The sequence below is a fragment of the Metarhizium robertsii genome, assembly GCF_000187425.2.
Source record: "Metarhizium robertsii ARSEF 23 chromosome Unknown MAA_Scf_1, whole genome shotgun sequence".
Classification (NCBI taxonomy): Eukaryota; Fungi; Ascomycota; class Sordariomycetes; order Hypocreales; family Clavicipitaceae; genus Metarhizium; species Metarhizium robertsii.
Genome location: NW_011942149.1, coordinates 5774532 through 5791113, shown reverse-complemented (window position 1 = coordinate 5791113; position 16582 = coordinate 5774532). Strand labels below are relative to the sequence as shown.

The following is a 16582-nucleotide window of genomic DNA, read 5'->3' as shown; positions in this document are numbered from 1 at the left end:
ACACACAACGTACCTGCCTAGTAGATACTTGGACGTATCAATCCGTCGCAACATGACCGATCGTAAACAAAAGCACGTATTAAAACTTATGGTCTTGTTAGCTGAACTACATGAGATTAAGTCATAGATAAGCAAAAGAGGTTACAAAGGTACTTACTAAGGCTGAACTATACAGATTAACATCATCATCTAGTGCTACCAAGTAGCAACATTTGAAGCTTATTAGTTCACCCTCATTCGGCGCTCCACTGCCCATGCCTGACGGTACATTGGCATTGTTCTTTGCCTCATACTCATAGACGGGCGTCGGCGGACCCTTGACTGCCGACAGCCTACAAGACCCTTGCTTGTGCACTCTGCAATGTAGCGACACCGGCGACATGCAAGCTTCAGGCACACAGCTCAATGCTCGTGGGGTATCGAGTCTCGACAAAGGACGGCCACCCACCAATCGACAGCGATGGCGTGCGAGTTTAGCACACAGCCCAACCTCGGAGAGCGATGGCGTGCTTGATAGTACAGTAGGCTGGAGTTATGAAATCGAGCGGCGAGTAACTTCTCGTGGCGTTTCCAACTTCCAGTTGGCACCCCACGCCACGTCGACGTCCGACGCCAGGGTCCGAATCTCCATATTAAGTTAAGCACAAGGATAGCAAATAAGCGTCGAGGAGGGGCAGATGCAGCTCGCTGCCGCCCGCAGCACTGGGTAGCATTTGGGCAGTTTGCGGTTTCCCTTGCGTAAGGCGTGTTTGTAATAACGCAATTGGCAGTCGTTGAGAGCTTCGCGTGCTATGTGATGTGAAATCAATACAAAAGGGACTAGGGGCCTGCGGGCGTCGGTGGTCTTGATTGATTTCACGAGAGATCGGGCAGCTGCCATCCCCTCTCGTACCTTCCCCCTCCTTCAAGATCAAGTCAAGTGCTGCCAGCTCCCTCAGAAACCATTCCCCTTGTTCTCTTCACACATTGAATCTTTTCCTACGTGAACTTCCTCTTATTTTTTTCTCCGGTTGTCAAGGAACGTGAAAATGGCCGATTTGAGCCAAAAATTCGAGACACTGCAGCTTCATGCTGGGTAAGTAGGGATGGTTGCAACGGGGGGTCGTGAGACGTTGCACAACAGCTGATGTGGTTGTATATTAGCCAGGAACCTGATCCAACTACCAAGGCGCGTGCTGTGCCTATTTACGCAACTACCGTGAGGAATTTCTGGTGACACCTTGCTATCTAAGTTTTGGAAATGAAATCTAACGAGGGCAGAGCTACACTTTCAATGACTCTGCTCATGGCGCGAGGCTCTTTGGCCTCAAGGAGTTTGGTAACATCTACAGCCGTATCATGAACGTGCGCACACCCTCCACACTCAACTTCTTTGGAGAAAAGAAAAAGAACGTGAAAAGTAATCTGCTAACTTTCTCCAAAGCCCACCGTCGATGTCTTTGAAAAGCGCATCGCAGCTCTTGAAGGCGGTGTTGCCGCCCTCGCCGCCTCCTCCGGCCAAAGCGCCCAGTTCATCGCCATCAATACGCTTGCCCACGCTGGCGACAACATCGTCTCAACGTCCAACCTTTACGGCGGCACCTACAACCAGTTCAAAGTGTTCCTGCCGCGTCTCGGCATCAAGACCAAGTTTATCGACGGCGACAAGCCCGAGGACATTGCTGCCGCCATTGACGACAATACCAAGGCCGTCTATGTCGAGAGCATCGGCAATCCGCGCTACAACGTGCCCGACCTTGAGGCCATTGCCAAAGTCGCCCATGACGCGGGCGTCCCCCTGATTGTGGACAACACCTTTGGTGCCGGCGGCTACTTCATCCGTCCCATTGACCACGGCGCCGACATCGTGGTGCACTCTGCCACCAAGTGGATTGGAGGACACGGCACCACCATCGGCGGCGTTGTCGTCGATTCTGGCAAATTCGACTGGGGCAAGCATGCCAAGCGTTTCCCGCAATTTGTCGAGCCGGCCGAGGGCTACCATGGCCTCAAGTTCTTCGAGACCTTTGGCAACATCTCCTTCATTATCAGGGCGCGGGTGGAGATCCTGAGAGATTTGGGCGCCGCGCTGAACCCATTTGCTGCCCAGCAGCTGCTGCTTGGCATTGAGACACTGAGTCTGCGCGCTGAAAGGCATGCCCAGAATGCGCTGGCTTTGGCTCAGTACCTCGAGAAGAGCCCTTATGTCAGCTGGGTCAGCTACCCTGGTTTAGAAAGCCATCCGTATCACGAGACTGCCAAGAAGTACCTCAAAAGGGGATTTGGTGGTGTGCTGAACTTTGGTGTCAAGGGCGGTGGTGCTGGCAGTCAGGTCGTGGATGGCTTCAAGTTGATTTCCAACTTGGCCAATGTCGGTGACGCCAAGTCGCTGGCTATTCAGTACGTTTTTGATATTTCCATTTTTGCGTCTTCTTCATGAGATGAGTTGCTAACACTTGCAGCCCCTGGACAACTACCCATGAGCAGCTCTCCGACGACGAAAAGGCCAGTTCTGGTGTCACAGAGGTGCGTGTACATATGAGTGCTCCGGTTGAGCATGGACTAACATGTTTAGGATCTCATTCGTATTTCGGTCGGTATCGAGCACATTGATGACATTATTGCCGATTTCGAGCAGTCGTTCAAGGCTGCCACGGCCGCCACTAAGTCATAGGCTGGATTTAAACTAGGGGTGGACAACAGTGATGAATTTGACTGGTAGTGGTGCATTTAAACAAAAAGAAAGGAAACAGAAAAAAAACTGAAATTTCTAAGATTGGTCAAACATGTGTCCTTATCGAGACTCATGACTACTACTAGGTACTAGTAGGCAGGTATTTTGTGAAATTTTGAGAGACTGCAAGTCTTGCCATGAGCATCTAGGCGGGTAATATGCAACAATGTGCGCATCACATACAATATTAAAAAAAAAAAAAAACCAGCAGAATGGCATAATGTAAATGCGCCTTCTAAACCGAACCCTTTCCAAAACCACCTTGATTGATAAAAATTTCACGTGCTCTACCGTCAGCATCAGTACATCCACGCATACGCCGTACGCGCCCACTGTGATTGGCCCACCAGCTCCAACAGACACACCTCACCTCATCAAGCTCGCCCGTCCCTCCAACCTCACCACCGCAACACCAACCATCACCACAACCTCGCCGCAATGCGTTTCCCGGCCCTCGCTGTCCCGGCCCTCGCGGCGCCCGCCCTGGCGGCCTCCATAACTCTGTACCTGCCACCCGTTCCCAACCCTTTCACACTCCCGGCCTCGACGCACGCAACGCTGTCCACGCTCGGCAGCGCCTTCTCGGCACCCATATCCGCCCTCAACACCTTTGTCTTCCACAACGTCACGCCCGGCTCGTACCTAGCCGACATCCACTGCAAAACAGACGGCTTCCGCCCCCTCCGCATCGACGTGGCCCGCGACGCCGACGGCAAAGAGACGTTCCAGGCGTGGGACACCTTCCGCGGCAACGAATGGGGCAACAAGGGCGAGACGCTGCCCGTCAAGGACGGCAGCGCAGGATGGGGCGTGGAGGCCAAGAGCCTAGGCAAGAAGATGTACTTTGTGGACAGGCCGCAGTGTTAGTTGGCCCTTTTTTTTTTTTTTGAGCCTCTCCCAAGTCTTTTGCGGGCGAGCCCGGGCTAACCAGTGTGCCAGTTTCCGTGCTGAGTATTTTGAAGAACCCCATGATCCTGATGGGCCTCGTGAGCATGCTCATCTTCTTTGGCATGCCGAAGCTCGTGGAGAACAGTGCGTAACTAACTACAAGCAACTGAGCTGGCGGCGGCCGGAATTACTGACAGGCAGGCAGTGGACCCCGATTTAAAGGCCGAATTCGAGGCGCGGCAGCGCGAGGGCCCCATGGCCGCTATGAGCGGGCAGCAGCAGAATCCTCTGGGGAACTTTGACATGGCTGCCTTCTTGGCGGGTTCGGGGAAGAAGGAGGGCGGTGCTGGTGCGGGGAGCGTCAGCGATGGGAGGAATGAGCCTGTCCGAAGGTGATTTCGCTGGCGGGAAGGTGTGTATATTTCGGTGCGAAACCGCGGGGACTGGGGCATAGAGATGGGCAGAGTAACAGGGCCCGGCATATGGATGGATTCAAGGTGGATGTTGTATCCGTTGACTTGTAGCTGATGTGGTTTGTAAGAGCTAACAGTGTACACGGGAACAACTGAGAAACGAAATGACGACTATTGCGAACGACAATACTCGGCAACTATTATTACACAAACATTCGCCTTGGGGCGGGGGGTCAAGATAGGTCGACTTCTACATACCACACAACTATGCTACGCTCTAGAATAGAATACTTTCCCATACCCAAGGCCGTTCCTCATAAAACCCCAATCCTGCTTAAAAGTCGCCGCCGTCGAAATCACCGCCACCGCCGTAATCATTATCCATGCCGTCCTCTGTAAGCATGTTAGCGGTATCCTAAAAAAGAAATGGGTGTAAGGAGACGGGCAAACTCACGGTATCCCTGATTATACTCGGCCTGGTCATGGTCGTGAATAGCGTCGGCAATCAACGCGCCGCCCAAAACACCAGCGCCCAAACCCAAAGCACCGCCCGCAAGGCCCATTCCCATACCGCCCATACCACCACCGGGTCTCCTTCCCGGCTGCTGCTGATAACCACCTTGCGGGTATCCGCCACCGTAGCCGCCCTGGGGAGGATAACCTCCGTACGGGGGCTGGCCGTAGCCTCCGCCATATCCTCCCACGGGAGGGCCCTGCTGTGCGTATCCGCCATACTGCTGAGGCGGCGGGCTCTGATAGTAATTCTGCTGCTGCTGGGGATAATATCCACCGCCATAGTTGGCCTGCCCGCTCTGTGGGGTTTTCCCTTTGCCAAACAGCTTTCCTAAGAAGCCGCGATCTTTGCCCCTAGCATCGTCTCTGGGAGGCAACTCGGTGGGAAAGGAGCCTTGTGACTGTCCGGTTTGGCCCTGGGCATATGAATCGGCCGCGCCGCCGGTGGCATATCCGGCAGGTGGTGTCGGGCCCCCACGGGCCTTTGCATCCTCCTCGGCCTGAAGCTTCGCTGCCAGCTTCGCGTCTTCGTCCTGGGCTGAGGACGAGCCGGCATGCTTGTTCTGGCCCGACCGGTCTTCGTAGGGGTTCTTCTTGGTGTCTGTCGGCGCGGGCCCATTGCCAGGCTCGTACCCCGGTGGGGGGTCATCGGGTGCATTCTCGTCGACGGGGAAGACGGGCGCGGTGGGTTTGTCCCATTGCGATTTCTTGGTGTACACATTGACATAGAACCTGGGGTAGTCGCGTCAGCAATGCGCTCTCCAGGCAAGACGTGGATCGAGTCTCGGGGATGAAAAAGGCGCAGCTCACCACTCCTTGTACTGGTCGTTCCAGCGCGCCACCCAGCCGGCGGGTACCTCTGGAGCCTTGGGCGGCGGCGGCCCAGACGGGGGCGCGTAATCACTCATTACTAGAGCTAAAAAAAAAAAAAAGGATGGGGGGAGGGTTCGGTTCTTTATTTTTTGGCGACCTGGAAGCGAAAAAGAACCCGTGGGAAGATATCGAACCGAGGGACTGGGTCGATGAGGGAAAAGGCAAAGCGCCGAGTGAGACTTGCGACTTATTACTCCGTAGAAGGGGGGTGGGTAAATCGATCCGGGGAGGGGTAAGTCGCGGATATGCCAAGAGCCGGGAACTTGTGCACGCTCAGAGATTTCGCCGCGGGTTTGTATCTGACAGAGCGCAATTGAAAATATGGAAGAAGAAGAAGAAGAAGAGAGGATCAAGGGGCCAGATGAGCCGGCAGGATTCCTAGACGCGTTTATGAATGAGAGGCCACGCATGCAGGCAAGCACTTCGAGGAGCATGATCGGAACGCATCAGACGGACCCCGCGCACAAAGAGCCACAAGGAACCGGGCCAAGCAAGAGGGAGCCACCTCCGCTAGAAGACGATGCCTGTTCTGGAAAGGCTGTCGTCATACCAGGGTACCAGGCGACCCTTCATTGCTTGGCCCGGGGACAAAGCTTCTACGGAGCACTTGATGAACTAACATTGAACCTACTTGACACTTGCACTGCCACTCTTTGTTCCCCGGTCTTCAGGTCTGCAGGAGGCCTGGGTCTGCAGGTAAGCAACACGCGGCTATCAATTGGTGACTGGAACTGCTGCAGCCTGTACGGAGTTGACTGAGACGCTTCGAACTGATCCCGTTGCCGCATATCCGACATGCCGCCCCTCAAGGGCCTTTTCTTTTTTCAGCTCAAGCTGGCCGAATCGCCACCAACGTCGCCACACGGCGTGCAGATGTCCTCACTCCTCACCTCACTTGAACGCTTACCTCGGCCACTTCTAGCCACAGCCGCGCTGACGAGAATATTCCATCTTACTTAAGTAGCCAGACTTGCCCCAAGAATCTCCGTGCGTGGCAAACTTGTATTCGTTCAAAATGTGGCTGAGGCTGACGCAGTGCCCCCGTCAACCTACGTGCTTCCAAATTCGTCCTCGCACGCAACGCAAATACTCATCCAGAGTCAGAGGCGTCCAGTAGAAGAGTGTATATCATGCCTATCCCCTACAAAATTTCACCAAGCATCATCTCTCGCTTCTACCATTCTATCTTCCCCATGTATTTGCAATATACAAGACAAAACGCTAGTCAGTTCAAACATATCCCAGGTCCTCACCAATTCGCCGCTCCCCGAATAGATACGCCGCTTCCAGACAATATCGCCCATGTCCCCTCTCCATACGTTTCTCGCTGCCATAGCATATGAGAACCCCATCCACGATGCCACTTAAAATACCTTCCATGGCACCCATAACCGAGTAGCCAATAAAGCTGGCCATGATGCCCACCACACACGCGTAGGCTGATCCGCGGACGCCCATGCCGTCGGGTAGCTGGATTCGGAGCTGCTTCGCAGTGATAACCCACCCTGCGAACCCGAGACCTGTTGCCATAATCAGTCGTGTAGCCACGAGAAGCAGCTTTGCCAGTCGATAAGGCAGTAGTCCGTTGGCTTGGCCACGAAGACGCAGTGCTCGGGGTGTTAGTGTCGTCGTGGGAATCGTGGGCGACACAATTTCCATTTGGTCTAGTCCTCTCGCCGAAACAGCAAGACTTTGCGAGTGAATGGCACTGTATGTAATTGTCAAAGGATTTGTAAGAGCAACAATCGGCGTGGGAATCCAGAATCCAGCCAGGTTTGTAATCGCTCCACCGATCCGCCTGGGAAGAAACAGCAATGGCGCTCGAATCAACAGTGAGAGTAATGTGGACTGGCAAATGCTGCCAAAGATTATCGTAGTCGCATGGCCAAGAGCTGCCGTGACGATTTCTCGGGATGGCGTCGCGGGACCGGCATTGCGGTGGAAATACCACTGCGAAACCGTAGCTGCAGTTGTTGCACGGTGAACCGCATTGATGACGGAGAGGGTCCACATGTACATGAAGATAAAGGCAGCCCCGAGCCACCAACTTGACATTTGAATGACAAACCTCACCAGTGACTTTGAAAAGTAACCACCCATGAAGACGCGCGTGAACATGGCCAGCCAAGCCCACGTCCACAAGACAATCAATGCAAGGCAACCAAACCCAATGAGGAGCAGACCTGAGTTCTGTGCCAGAATCTTGGACGAAAACTGCAAAATCTCAATGGCCTGCTGGATGGCCCGGCGGCCCTTGACAACCAGCCAGAGCCACAACACGCAAGATGCAGCGGGAACCAGCGATACCCAGCGCATGACGGAATCTTGGAAGCTGGATCCGTGTGTCCTTCCCTGGAATGATGAAATAAACGAGTACAGCGAAAATGACAGCATGATGACCGGCACTGCAATCAGAATTACGCTGACGAGCGGGCGAACAAACGATCGCAGCGCGGCAAGCCATATGAAAGATACGAATATGGCTACTACAGTGTCCACTGCCAGCATGTCAAACGACTTTTGAAGCGTGGCGTATATCGTGTCACCAACTGGGCTCTTTTGCGGCGAGGTGTGCAGCCAAACCAGCACAAATGTCGACAGCATTCCCGCGAAGCTGATGAGATATATCCAAGCAAAGAAAGGGTCATGCTTGAACAACTCGCCCTCGGTCAATAAATTTCCTGGTTGGGCAACCTCGTATTCCAGCGGGTCATTCCTCCGGACACTGCTGACATCGGACTCTGTTGTAGATGTTCTCCTCAAGATGAAGGGTTCCCGTTCTGACTGAGACTTGAATCTTTGAAACGGTGGCGGACTAGAGTCGGTTGGTGCTTCACCTCCTAGTAAAGATTCGGGCGGATCTTCATCTCCTTCCTCCTGGGAATCCAGCCCGACATCGACCATGATCTTGCTCTTTGCCTGTGGATGATTGCCAGCATCCTGATGCTGCTCTTCGCCTGATTTCGAAAGTTCCTCGTTTTCTTCAAACAATGTATCGCCGGCGAAAGGCGGCTTGTGCGAGCTCCTCGTGCCGTTCCAACTACTTCTGATGCCTCGGCTAAAGATGCGATCTTGATATGGATGGTCCACATCCCCTGTGCTGTCTTCAATGGATCCGCGACTATTGGCAGACTCGGTGCTCTCTGCAAGTTTGCTAGCTGCAGCTACCCGCCGGGACCTTTGCAAGGCAAACAAGTCTGCGGCTTCCCGCTCACGCTCCTCTTCGTCGTCCTCCTCCCGAAACTCATCGAGGGTACTGTGGAAGAGCGGGGCGTCTTGGGCTGCCGATATGCGCGAGGCAAATCCTATGTTACCAAACCTCGAGCCACTGCCGTTTTGTTGATAAGGATTGCCACCATATCCCCTCGATAGAAATGACCGATGCGTTGTACCTACCCTGCCGGCGTCTCGTTGGCTTCGGCCTGGCCTTGATGGCGGCCACTCGTTGGATCTGGGGTTATTATCGTTATCGCCCTGCCCAGCAAAACCCGAGAGTCTCGACTGTGACTGTGCCAAGAACCGTGACGCATCTGCGAAACCCAAGATTAGCTCCATCAATCACAACAGCAAGGTAAAATGGCCAATAACAAACATTCTGAAAACATGGTGCTGCGTGTCTTGCTTGTATCCCCTATTTCACCATCCACCCCCACAGGCCCCTAATGCTGTGAGGCCTTCTCCGACGACGAGTTTGACGAGTTGTGCCGTTGGGCAAACACGGTGATGGAAATGACGGATGCCAGGCCCGCCCCCGGGGCTCGAGTGCTTGAGGTGCTGTGCCGATGATGTGGAGTCGTCGTCTTCGACTGCGACCGCAGCTCCCGAGTAGTCTAGGTTTAGGGTATCGAAACAAGATGCAATAGCAGACGAGTAAGGCTTCTGATGGAAGGTATCGAAGCCAAGGGAAAGAATAGAGATGATGATAACAAAAGCGCCGAAAGCCGAAGCGTCGGGAGTTGTGGTCATGCGACGTGAAGCGAATGAGGTCGGGGCCCGGGGGCCATGGGGTAAGTACTTAGACCTACTAGTAGGCACGATAAGTGACTGGACTGTCAAGGGGCCAGGCTGATAGGCAGATGGAATGGTGGATACCTCTGGCAGTTACCTAGACCGGCGTGATGGTTTGGTAGGAACAAATGTACCGTGGTGTCACGAACTTGTGCCGTTTTGGGTGACGGCCAGGCGGTCAGCAGAATACGTCAGGCGGGGAGTCACACGCCCCACTGGCTGCTGGCCACTCGCTGCCAGCTGGACAATCACCAGTACTTCAGCACTCAAGCACCAGACTCGAGCACCAGACTCGACATGGATGGACATGACATGGAGCAGCCCTGGTCACTGGAGGCGCTGAGGATCACCACCAGTGCTTTCAATATTCAATATTACAAATCTACCCTCGAGACTCCATGTCCAGCTGGGCGATTTTTCCATTCGCACAGCAGAATCAATTGATGTCCATGTGGCTTGGGCAGTGAAGCCCGTGAAGCCCGCGACGCCTGCAGCTCTCTGATCAGTGATGACGCTTTGTGCGCCGATCTGGAACAACCCGCAGTCTGTGCGTGAGGTGACATATCTTTGTACCTGGTAGTTATCAATTCAAGTCGGGAATAACAAGATCGAGTACTGCTCTTGATTAAACTCCATCCAACTCCAACCTGCGCCATTGACGGAAACGATTCCAAATGGCAATGCTATTCTAGGAAATCGTAATGGGACGCCCCTACGCCTCACTCGCCGGATGGGTTGCAAGGCGACCAGTATCTAACGAAAACCGATTCTCCAAAACGGTTAAGCTTATTTATTAGTAGCTGTCAATCCTGGGACGCCCATCAGCCCAGCGGCGGCTATTTCGGGGGGGACGCGGCTGTCATGCTCTTCGTCCGAGTCTAGCGACGCCCGATTTGTATGGGCTGATTTCCTCGGGTGCTGATTGTGGAGGAAGCTGGGTATTCAGTGGCAGGCTTTGTTGTGCGGCGGAAATGCATAAATATCACGAGACGGGAGCTTGTCTGCGTCTGCGCAGCCACGAGTGACTGACAAGCGGCAACCCGAGTACGTGCTCCGTACAAGTAGGAAGGCAGCAACATAACGTCCCCTCAGCATCATGTCGTACCAACCTCAGGGATATCAGCAGCAGCAGCAGCAGCAGCCGCATTACCCGCCGCCTCCTCCCCATCCTCCTCAACAGCCACAGCAACAGCAACAGCACCATCCGCAGCAGCAGCAGCAGCAGCAACAGTCCTCGACCGACAGCGGCTCATTCCCCGGCGGCAGCTACAACATCGCCCACCGCGACACCAATGCCATCCTCAATGTGAACCTCCAGCCCGGCGGCACCGTGCGCTCCAAGTCGGGCGCCATGATACACATGTCCGGCACCATCCAGCTCCAGGGCAACATCAAGTTCTCCATGAAGAAGCTCTTCACGGGCGGCAGGATGTCGGAATCGACCTACACAGGCCCGGGAAGGCTGGCCCTCGGCCCCACGCTCATGGGCGACATCATCACCCTGCACGTCGACGGCCGCACGCCCTGGACCGTGGGCAAGGACACTTTTCTCGCCTGTACCCCCGACGTGGCCATGGAGACCAAGTCCCAGGGAATCAGCAAGTCCATGTTTTCCGGCGAGGACTTGTTTGTGTATCGAGTGGGCGGCCAGGGTCTGCTTTGGCTGACGAGTTTTGGGGCCGTGGATCGTCTGGACGTAAGTCGTCGCCGCCTCACCCTTTGTCGTGACGGGCCGTATCATGATCGGGGGGCTAACATTCCTTGAAGCTCCAACCTGGCGAGCAGCATATTGTTGACAACGGACACCTCGTGGCCTGGAGCTGCGACTATAGGATTGAAAAAGCTGGCGGTGGTGCCATGAGCAGCTTGAAGACGGGAGAGGGCTTGGTGTGTCGCTTCACTGGGCCAGGCGCTGTCTATGTGCAGACGCGGAATATGGACGAGTTTGACTCGTACATCAGCTCCCGTAGCAGCTCCTAGATGAATCTGATCAAGAAGGAGAAATCTGGCATCAAAGGATAAAAATGACCAGCCAGTTTACAGAGTTTGGTAGTGTTACTATGACCAATAATGCCGGTTTACGGCTACACCTCCGTAGCTCATGCCGCCAATTTTTCTCAAACACGACATCTGGAGTCTTGTCGTGCTAGACATGTGCACGTTTGTAATATCTAGATTATCATTCAAACACAAAAGGAGCCGGCTTTCAGGGGCATCGTTTGCACCATCTGCCCTGGAAAAGAATTGGCGCGCAGATCACGAATTACCATCATGATATAGCTCAATCCATCTCAAGCAATCACTTCCCAAACACACATATGGGGATCAGAGGGCTCTTCTGTTTCCTGTAATAAAATTCTTAAAAATAGACGGCGCGGTAAGACGCCCATTCGTCAACCAAGCTTTCCAACTTGCCGCCAATCCCACTACTGCAGGTCCCCACCCTTTAGTCTGGTCCGTCCAGATGTCGCAGACATGGAAGAGACATCGACCCCCATGAGCCCCGTGACGACGACAACTACAGACCCGCCCTAGGTCCGTCGCTGTCGACATCATCTGTATTGCTCTTCCGACACTCTGAGGTTTTTTTTCCCCTTTACCTCTATCGCCAGCCGTCGACATACCGCTTACCCAGCTCAGCAGCACTCCAACCCCATTGATTTGTCTCGGCGAGGTTTTCCGTCTTTCCTTCGAATTGTACAGTATACAGCCAGCAGCCAGCAGCCAGCAGCCCGACGCAGCCACACGTGCTCAACCGCCCATCGCTCTCGATAAACTCAACCCACACGACTGTATCCTATCCATCGGCCGCCCATCCCAAGTCGCCCGTCACCAAATCCCCATGGCCTCCTCGCCGTGGGACTACATCGCCAAGCTCGTCTGCATAGGCGACTCGGGATGCGGCAAATCCAGTCTAACCATCCGCCTCTGCGAGGGCCGCTTCTCCCCCCATCACGACGTCACCATCGGCGTGGAATTCGGCTCGCGCATCGTCCCCGTCGGCCCGCCGCACACCAAGCCCTCCAGCTTCCTCTCCTCCTCCGTAAACCCCCCCGCGGGGACGGCGGCGTCGCCCGGCGCGGCGGATGGCCTCCCCGAGCCGCCCCGGGACACCAGCAAAACGCCCCAGAAGCACATGAAGCTGTCCCTCTGGGATACGGCCGGCCAGGAGACCTACAAGTCCGTCACGCGCTCCTACTTCCGCGGTGCGAGCGGCGCCCTGCTTGTCTTCGACCTCTCCCGCAGGCAGACGTTTCAGCACGTGACGGACTGGCTGAATGACTTGCGGCAGATTGCGGAGCCGGACATCGTCGTCGTCCTGGTGGGCAACAAGGCGGACTTGGCGCAGCAGGAGGAGAACAAGAGGGAGGTGACGCGGGAGGAGGCAGAGGAGTGGGCGAGGAGGAACGGCGTGTTGGAGTATGTTGAGACGAGTGCCAAGAGCGGAGAAAATGTCGAGCAGGCCTTTATGAGGGTTGCCGAGAGGATATTTCACAACATCCAGGCGGGCAAGTATGATTTGAATGACAGGAGGTCTGGCGTCAAGGGGCCGAGCGCGGGTGGTAACCGGCAGGTGAAGCTGGGCGGGGACAGTAAATCTGCTGGTGGTGGCTGTTGCTGACCATCATGTCGAGGGATTGGCTTTATCCTTGTCCGGACGGTGTGGTTTGAGACTCTTGATGACGCAAATACACCAGAGCATGTATGCATGATACCCCTGTCATTGAACATCTTTCTGTTGCGCAATTGCTTCCATTGTGGGCGCGTCATTACTATCGTCACTGGATAAAATTGCATTCAAATTAGAAATTAATGCATAATGTAATGTAATTGCTTTGCTCACCACAGTTCAACCCACTTGTTACTCGTGTTCAAAAAGGAAACCATCACGATTGCATTAGTCGCAGAGTTATTCTCTACGGTAATTCTACACACACTCCATTTCTTTTATACATTCCCAGCCCGGCCCAAATATCATGAAACAAACCGCCTTTGACATGCCCACGCCATTATTTTGGTGGAAATTCCCTTTTCTTTTAATATATGGCATAGCTACAAGCCATAATGTGATAGATGTGTGTTTTGAGAGGAGTTTTGTTTGCGTTCGTCACCACGAACGAAAAGTGCCCTAGCGTTCACTCTCTGTGTCGCAGGATATAGCATGGACAACCCCGCTTAATCACTGATTCTCCAGTTATCGAACCATCTCATATAGCTATACTGCTGGTTGGGGCCGACCATTCCCCAGCAGATAGGCATGAAGAGGACGTAGAGACCAATGATGACAGCATACAAGACACCATATGTAGCGCCCTGGATAATCGTATTGCGGTTTCTGACGGTCCAATCCACAAGAAAGCCAAAAGTAAGGATGGCAAAGTACAGAGCCGGATAGTAGTGGTGCACGTAGGTGACACGAGCCATGATGACGAATGGCAAGTAGTGTAGGAACCAGCCAGCAACAGGGTAAATGCCAGAGTAGTGGATTTGGTCAATTTCCTTATTGTTTAGGTCGGTGAAGCCGCGTTGCCATCTCAAAATGTACCACACCACAACGAGTCCAACAATGCCGATGCCGATGGTAGAGCCCCAATAGACTAGAGGGTTTCCGAGAAGGAAGTACTTGACAATGTTGTCATCCCAGCCACACATGCGAAGGCCAACGTGCAGAATGGGCCACTGCCACCACTTCGAGGCAAGGTCGTCCTGCTTGTCAGGGTCGGGAACCAGAGCGTTGTTAGATGTCATCATGGCAACGTTGAGATGAATAAAGTCGTGGAAGAAAGGAGACTTGTAGACACCAGGGTCACCGGCAGGCAGTTTGTCATTCCAGTGAGCCTCAACGTTCCAGTGGGTGTATGCATCACGAGGGTTGTTCTCCTTGGTGCAGGAAACCTCGATCTGCTTGAAACCCCATTGAGGAAGGTTTTTATTGGTGCCCTTCAAATAGCAACCCAAAACTTCGTGCTTGAGGCGGAAAGCCGTGGTCAGAGTGCGGATTCGGCTGCGGTCCCGGGATGCAACGTCTCGGACAACCTCAACCTTCCAGTGATCTTTTTCATCGCCAACAGTAAGGTTGCCGTAGGAAGAGACTTCCTTGTCGCTCTTGGACATTGGCGCAGCGATGTCGTGGGAGTGCAGGTTACGTCCGGTCTGGGCGTGGATCAAACGGATGATGGTACCGTCGCCGATGAATCGAAGATCCGGGGACTCGGCGTCGTAGTCAGGCTCCCGGCGGTTGGGATAGAAGAACCAGTCGTTGTTGGCATCCTTGTGATGGTAGCAAGTGACTTGCTGTTGCTGAGAACCTTCAGGGTATGTCTGGACGTGGGAGTGAAGCAGACCGCCACCATAACCCATATTTTTGATAGTAGCACGAGAGCCGTAGGCAATTTCTAGTGGGCTGTTCTTTCCAACCTCTGTGCCCTTCAGGTTAGCCTGGAAAAGAGAACTCATTTGGGCGTCGCCGGGACCAGTGCGATCGAGGATGGCGAAGTGAAGGGCGAAGGAGAGGAGGTAGATGAGGAAAGGAACGACAATCAATCCAACAACACGGGTGCCAACATGAGCAGTCAGGGTCGTCTAAATGATGTTAGTGAGTACTGAAGGCGGACTTGGAAAGAATAAATGAATGATGCAGCTGGGGCTTACAATCGGCATCTTGGTGTTACCAAACTTGTTCCACAAGTCCTCAATAGTGTACAGGCCAACAAGGGCCGTGACGAATAGACCAACCAGCTTAACACTGCAGACACAACCAATGCTAAAACCAGTCATGAAGAGCCAGAAGAACCACTCAGGCTCGAAACTGTTGTGGCGCTGATTGTGGAACTTGGCCCAGCAAAGGGTAGTAGCCACGGTACCGCAGAGCAGCATAGAATCGAGGAGGATGAAACGGCTAATAGTGGTGTATGAGTTCTCGCAAAGGACCATCAGTGTAACAAGCCAGACAGCAGGTCGGCGGAGGTTAAGTTCGCGGGCGGTGTAGTAAGCCATGGGAATGCAGACGATGCCAAACAAGGCATTGAAGGCACGCATAAAGGTATAATTGACATCCTCGGGGTACTTGTCGCCAGATTTGAACTCGAAAGATCCATTGTATCCACCAAGAACACCAGACAATCCAACAAGCATCTTTCCAAGAGGGGGGTGGACATCGAAGTAGTATTCATGCTTGATGTAGTAGCTGCCGAATTTACCAAAGCTGTGATTCCCCAAGGTCAGCAATCATAGCTGGGATGAAGAACGCGGCAGAAAGCTACACGGAACAAACTTACTGAGCCTCATCCCAGGTAACAATGTCGCTCAGACCAATCTTCCACAATCGCGTAAAGAATGCGAGGGCCGTGAAGATGAGCGGAGCGATGATGTGTTCCCACTCCACGAAGGTGTCAATAAGGTTCTTTTCTGCCTATTTTGATGGTCAATTTTCAATCCGCCGTGAGCATCTTCAGCATACAATCATCTTCTGCTTCGGTCTCACCTTCTGAGCTGCCTGTTTCTTGTTGTCCGTGGGCTGAGGTGCAACGGGAGCTGGAGTGCCGTTATTCACAGGACGCTTCCTCAGCCCCTCGCCGACGTCAGCGCCGGAGGCGACGGCGGCCTTTTCGCCTGCCATGATAAATGGATTGAAATAAAGCTTATAAAAATTCGACGCGACTCATCCGGCGTGGAACAGGGAGAAGAGACACTATCGGGCGATGGCAAGCCCAAAGTGCCAATTGTGTTTTCGAAGCGAAATGGGAACAAGGTATTGGGTGACGGTGGTGAGGAAGAGTAAACGACGGGACGAGCTAGGAGAACTCAAAAAAAAAAGATAAAAGGACGCCCGTTGATCGACGACGGCAGGCTCGTCGTCAATGGGAAAAGAATAAAAAGACCCGAGAAAGAAGGGGGAACCGATGCTCAGGAGATGGCAAGGTTACCAAGAAGGGCAAGGAGAAGGGCAAGGAGAAGCCAAGCTGGCATTTGATGTCGAGGGCAATTCTTAAGAATACGATTGCGCGCCCCCTGGCTGGGTGCGGCTACACGGGCGACACGAATTTGGCTGAAGCCAACATTGAAGCTAGCTGCTGGGGCAAGTACCTACTTTAGGTGTGCACATGCAGCACTCGAGCACTGGAGCCCTCCAGACATCACAGCTGAGTGCGCCGAAAATGCCACACCTGCTCCG

The 16582-nt window shown here is 53.8% G+C and overlaps 7 protein-coding genes across 7 annotated transcripts; 4 read left to right on the top strand and 3 right to left on the bottom strand.

Moving 5' to 3' along the window:
* Positions 1-1028: 1028 nt before the first annotated feature.
* Positions 1029-2653, top strand: MAA_01833 (o-acetylhomoserine (thiol)-lyase; the record flags this gene model as incomplete). Its single annotated transcript, XM_007819831.1, has 6 exons — positions 1029-1075; positions 1144-1198; positions 1261-1344; positions 1424-2379; positions 2442-2505; positions 2555-2653. The coding sequence occupies 6 exons, from the start codon at positions 1029-1031 to the stop codon at positions 2651-2653; spliced, it is 1305 nt and encodes a 434-aa protein (XP_007818022.1).
* A 498-nt stretch (positions 2654-3151) lies between these two features.
* Positions 3152-3997, top strand: MAA_01834 (uncharacterized protein; the record flags this gene model as incomplete). Its single annotated transcript, XM_007819832.1, has 3 exons — positions 3152-3575; positions 3653-3745; positions 3807-3997. The coding sequence occupies 3 exons, from the start codon at positions 3152-3154 to the stop codon at positions 3995-3997; spliced, it is 708 nt and encodes a 235-aa protein (XP_007818023.1).
* Positions 3998-4348: 351 nt separating this feature from the next.
* On the bottom strand, positions 4349-5435 carry MAA_01835 (WW/Rsp5/WWP; the record flags this gene model as incomplete). Its single annotated transcript, XM_007819833.1, has 3 exons — positions 4349-4407; positions 4469-5259; positions 5338-5435. 3 exons carry the CDS (start codon positions 5433-5435, stop codon positions 4349-4351), a joined length of 948 nt encoding a protein of 315 aa, XP_007818024.1.
* Positions 5436-6630: 1195 nt separating this feature from the next.
* Positions 6631-9005, bottom strand: MAA_01836 (Choline transporter-like protein; the record flags this gene model as incomplete). The annotated part of the gene is made up of 2 exons (XM_007819834.1): positions 6631-8930; positions 8993-9005. The coding sequence occupies 2 exons, from the start codon at positions 9003-9005 to the stop codon at positions 6631-6633; spliced, it is 2313 nt and encodes a 770-aa protein (XP_007818025.1).
* A 1499-nt stretch (positions 9006-10504) lies between these two features.
* MAA_01837 (DUF124 domain-containing protein) lies at positions 10505-11388 on the top strand (the record flags this gene model as incomplete). Its single annotated transcript, XM_007819835.1, has 2 exons — positions 10505-11104; positions 11176-11388. The coding sequence occupies 2 exons, from the start codon at positions 10505-10507 to the stop codon at positions 11386-11388; spliced, it is 813 nt and encodes a 270-aa protein (XP_007818026.1).
* An 862-nt stretch (positions 11389-12250) lies between these two features.
* Positions 12251-13030, top strand: MAA_01838 (secretion-related small GTPase SrgD; the record flags this gene model as incomplete). The annotated part of the gene is made up of 1 exon (XM_007819836.1): positions 12251-13030. The coding sequence occupies one exon, from the start codon at positions 12251-12253 to the stop codon at positions 13028-13030; it is 780 nt and encodes a 259-aa protein (XP_007818027.1).
* A 554-nt stretch (positions 13031-13584) lies between these two features.
* On the bottom strand, positions 13585-16027 carry MAA_01839 (glycosyltransferase family 39 protein; the record flags this gene model as incomplete). Its single annotated transcript, XM_007819837.1, has 4 exons — positions 13585-14991; positions 15061-15613; positions 15687-15820; positions 15869-16027. 4 exons carry the CDS (start codon positions 16025-16027, stop codon positions 13585-13587), a joined length of 2253 nt encoding a protein of 750 aa, XP_007818028.1.
* Positions 16028-16582: the final 555 nt, after the last annotated feature.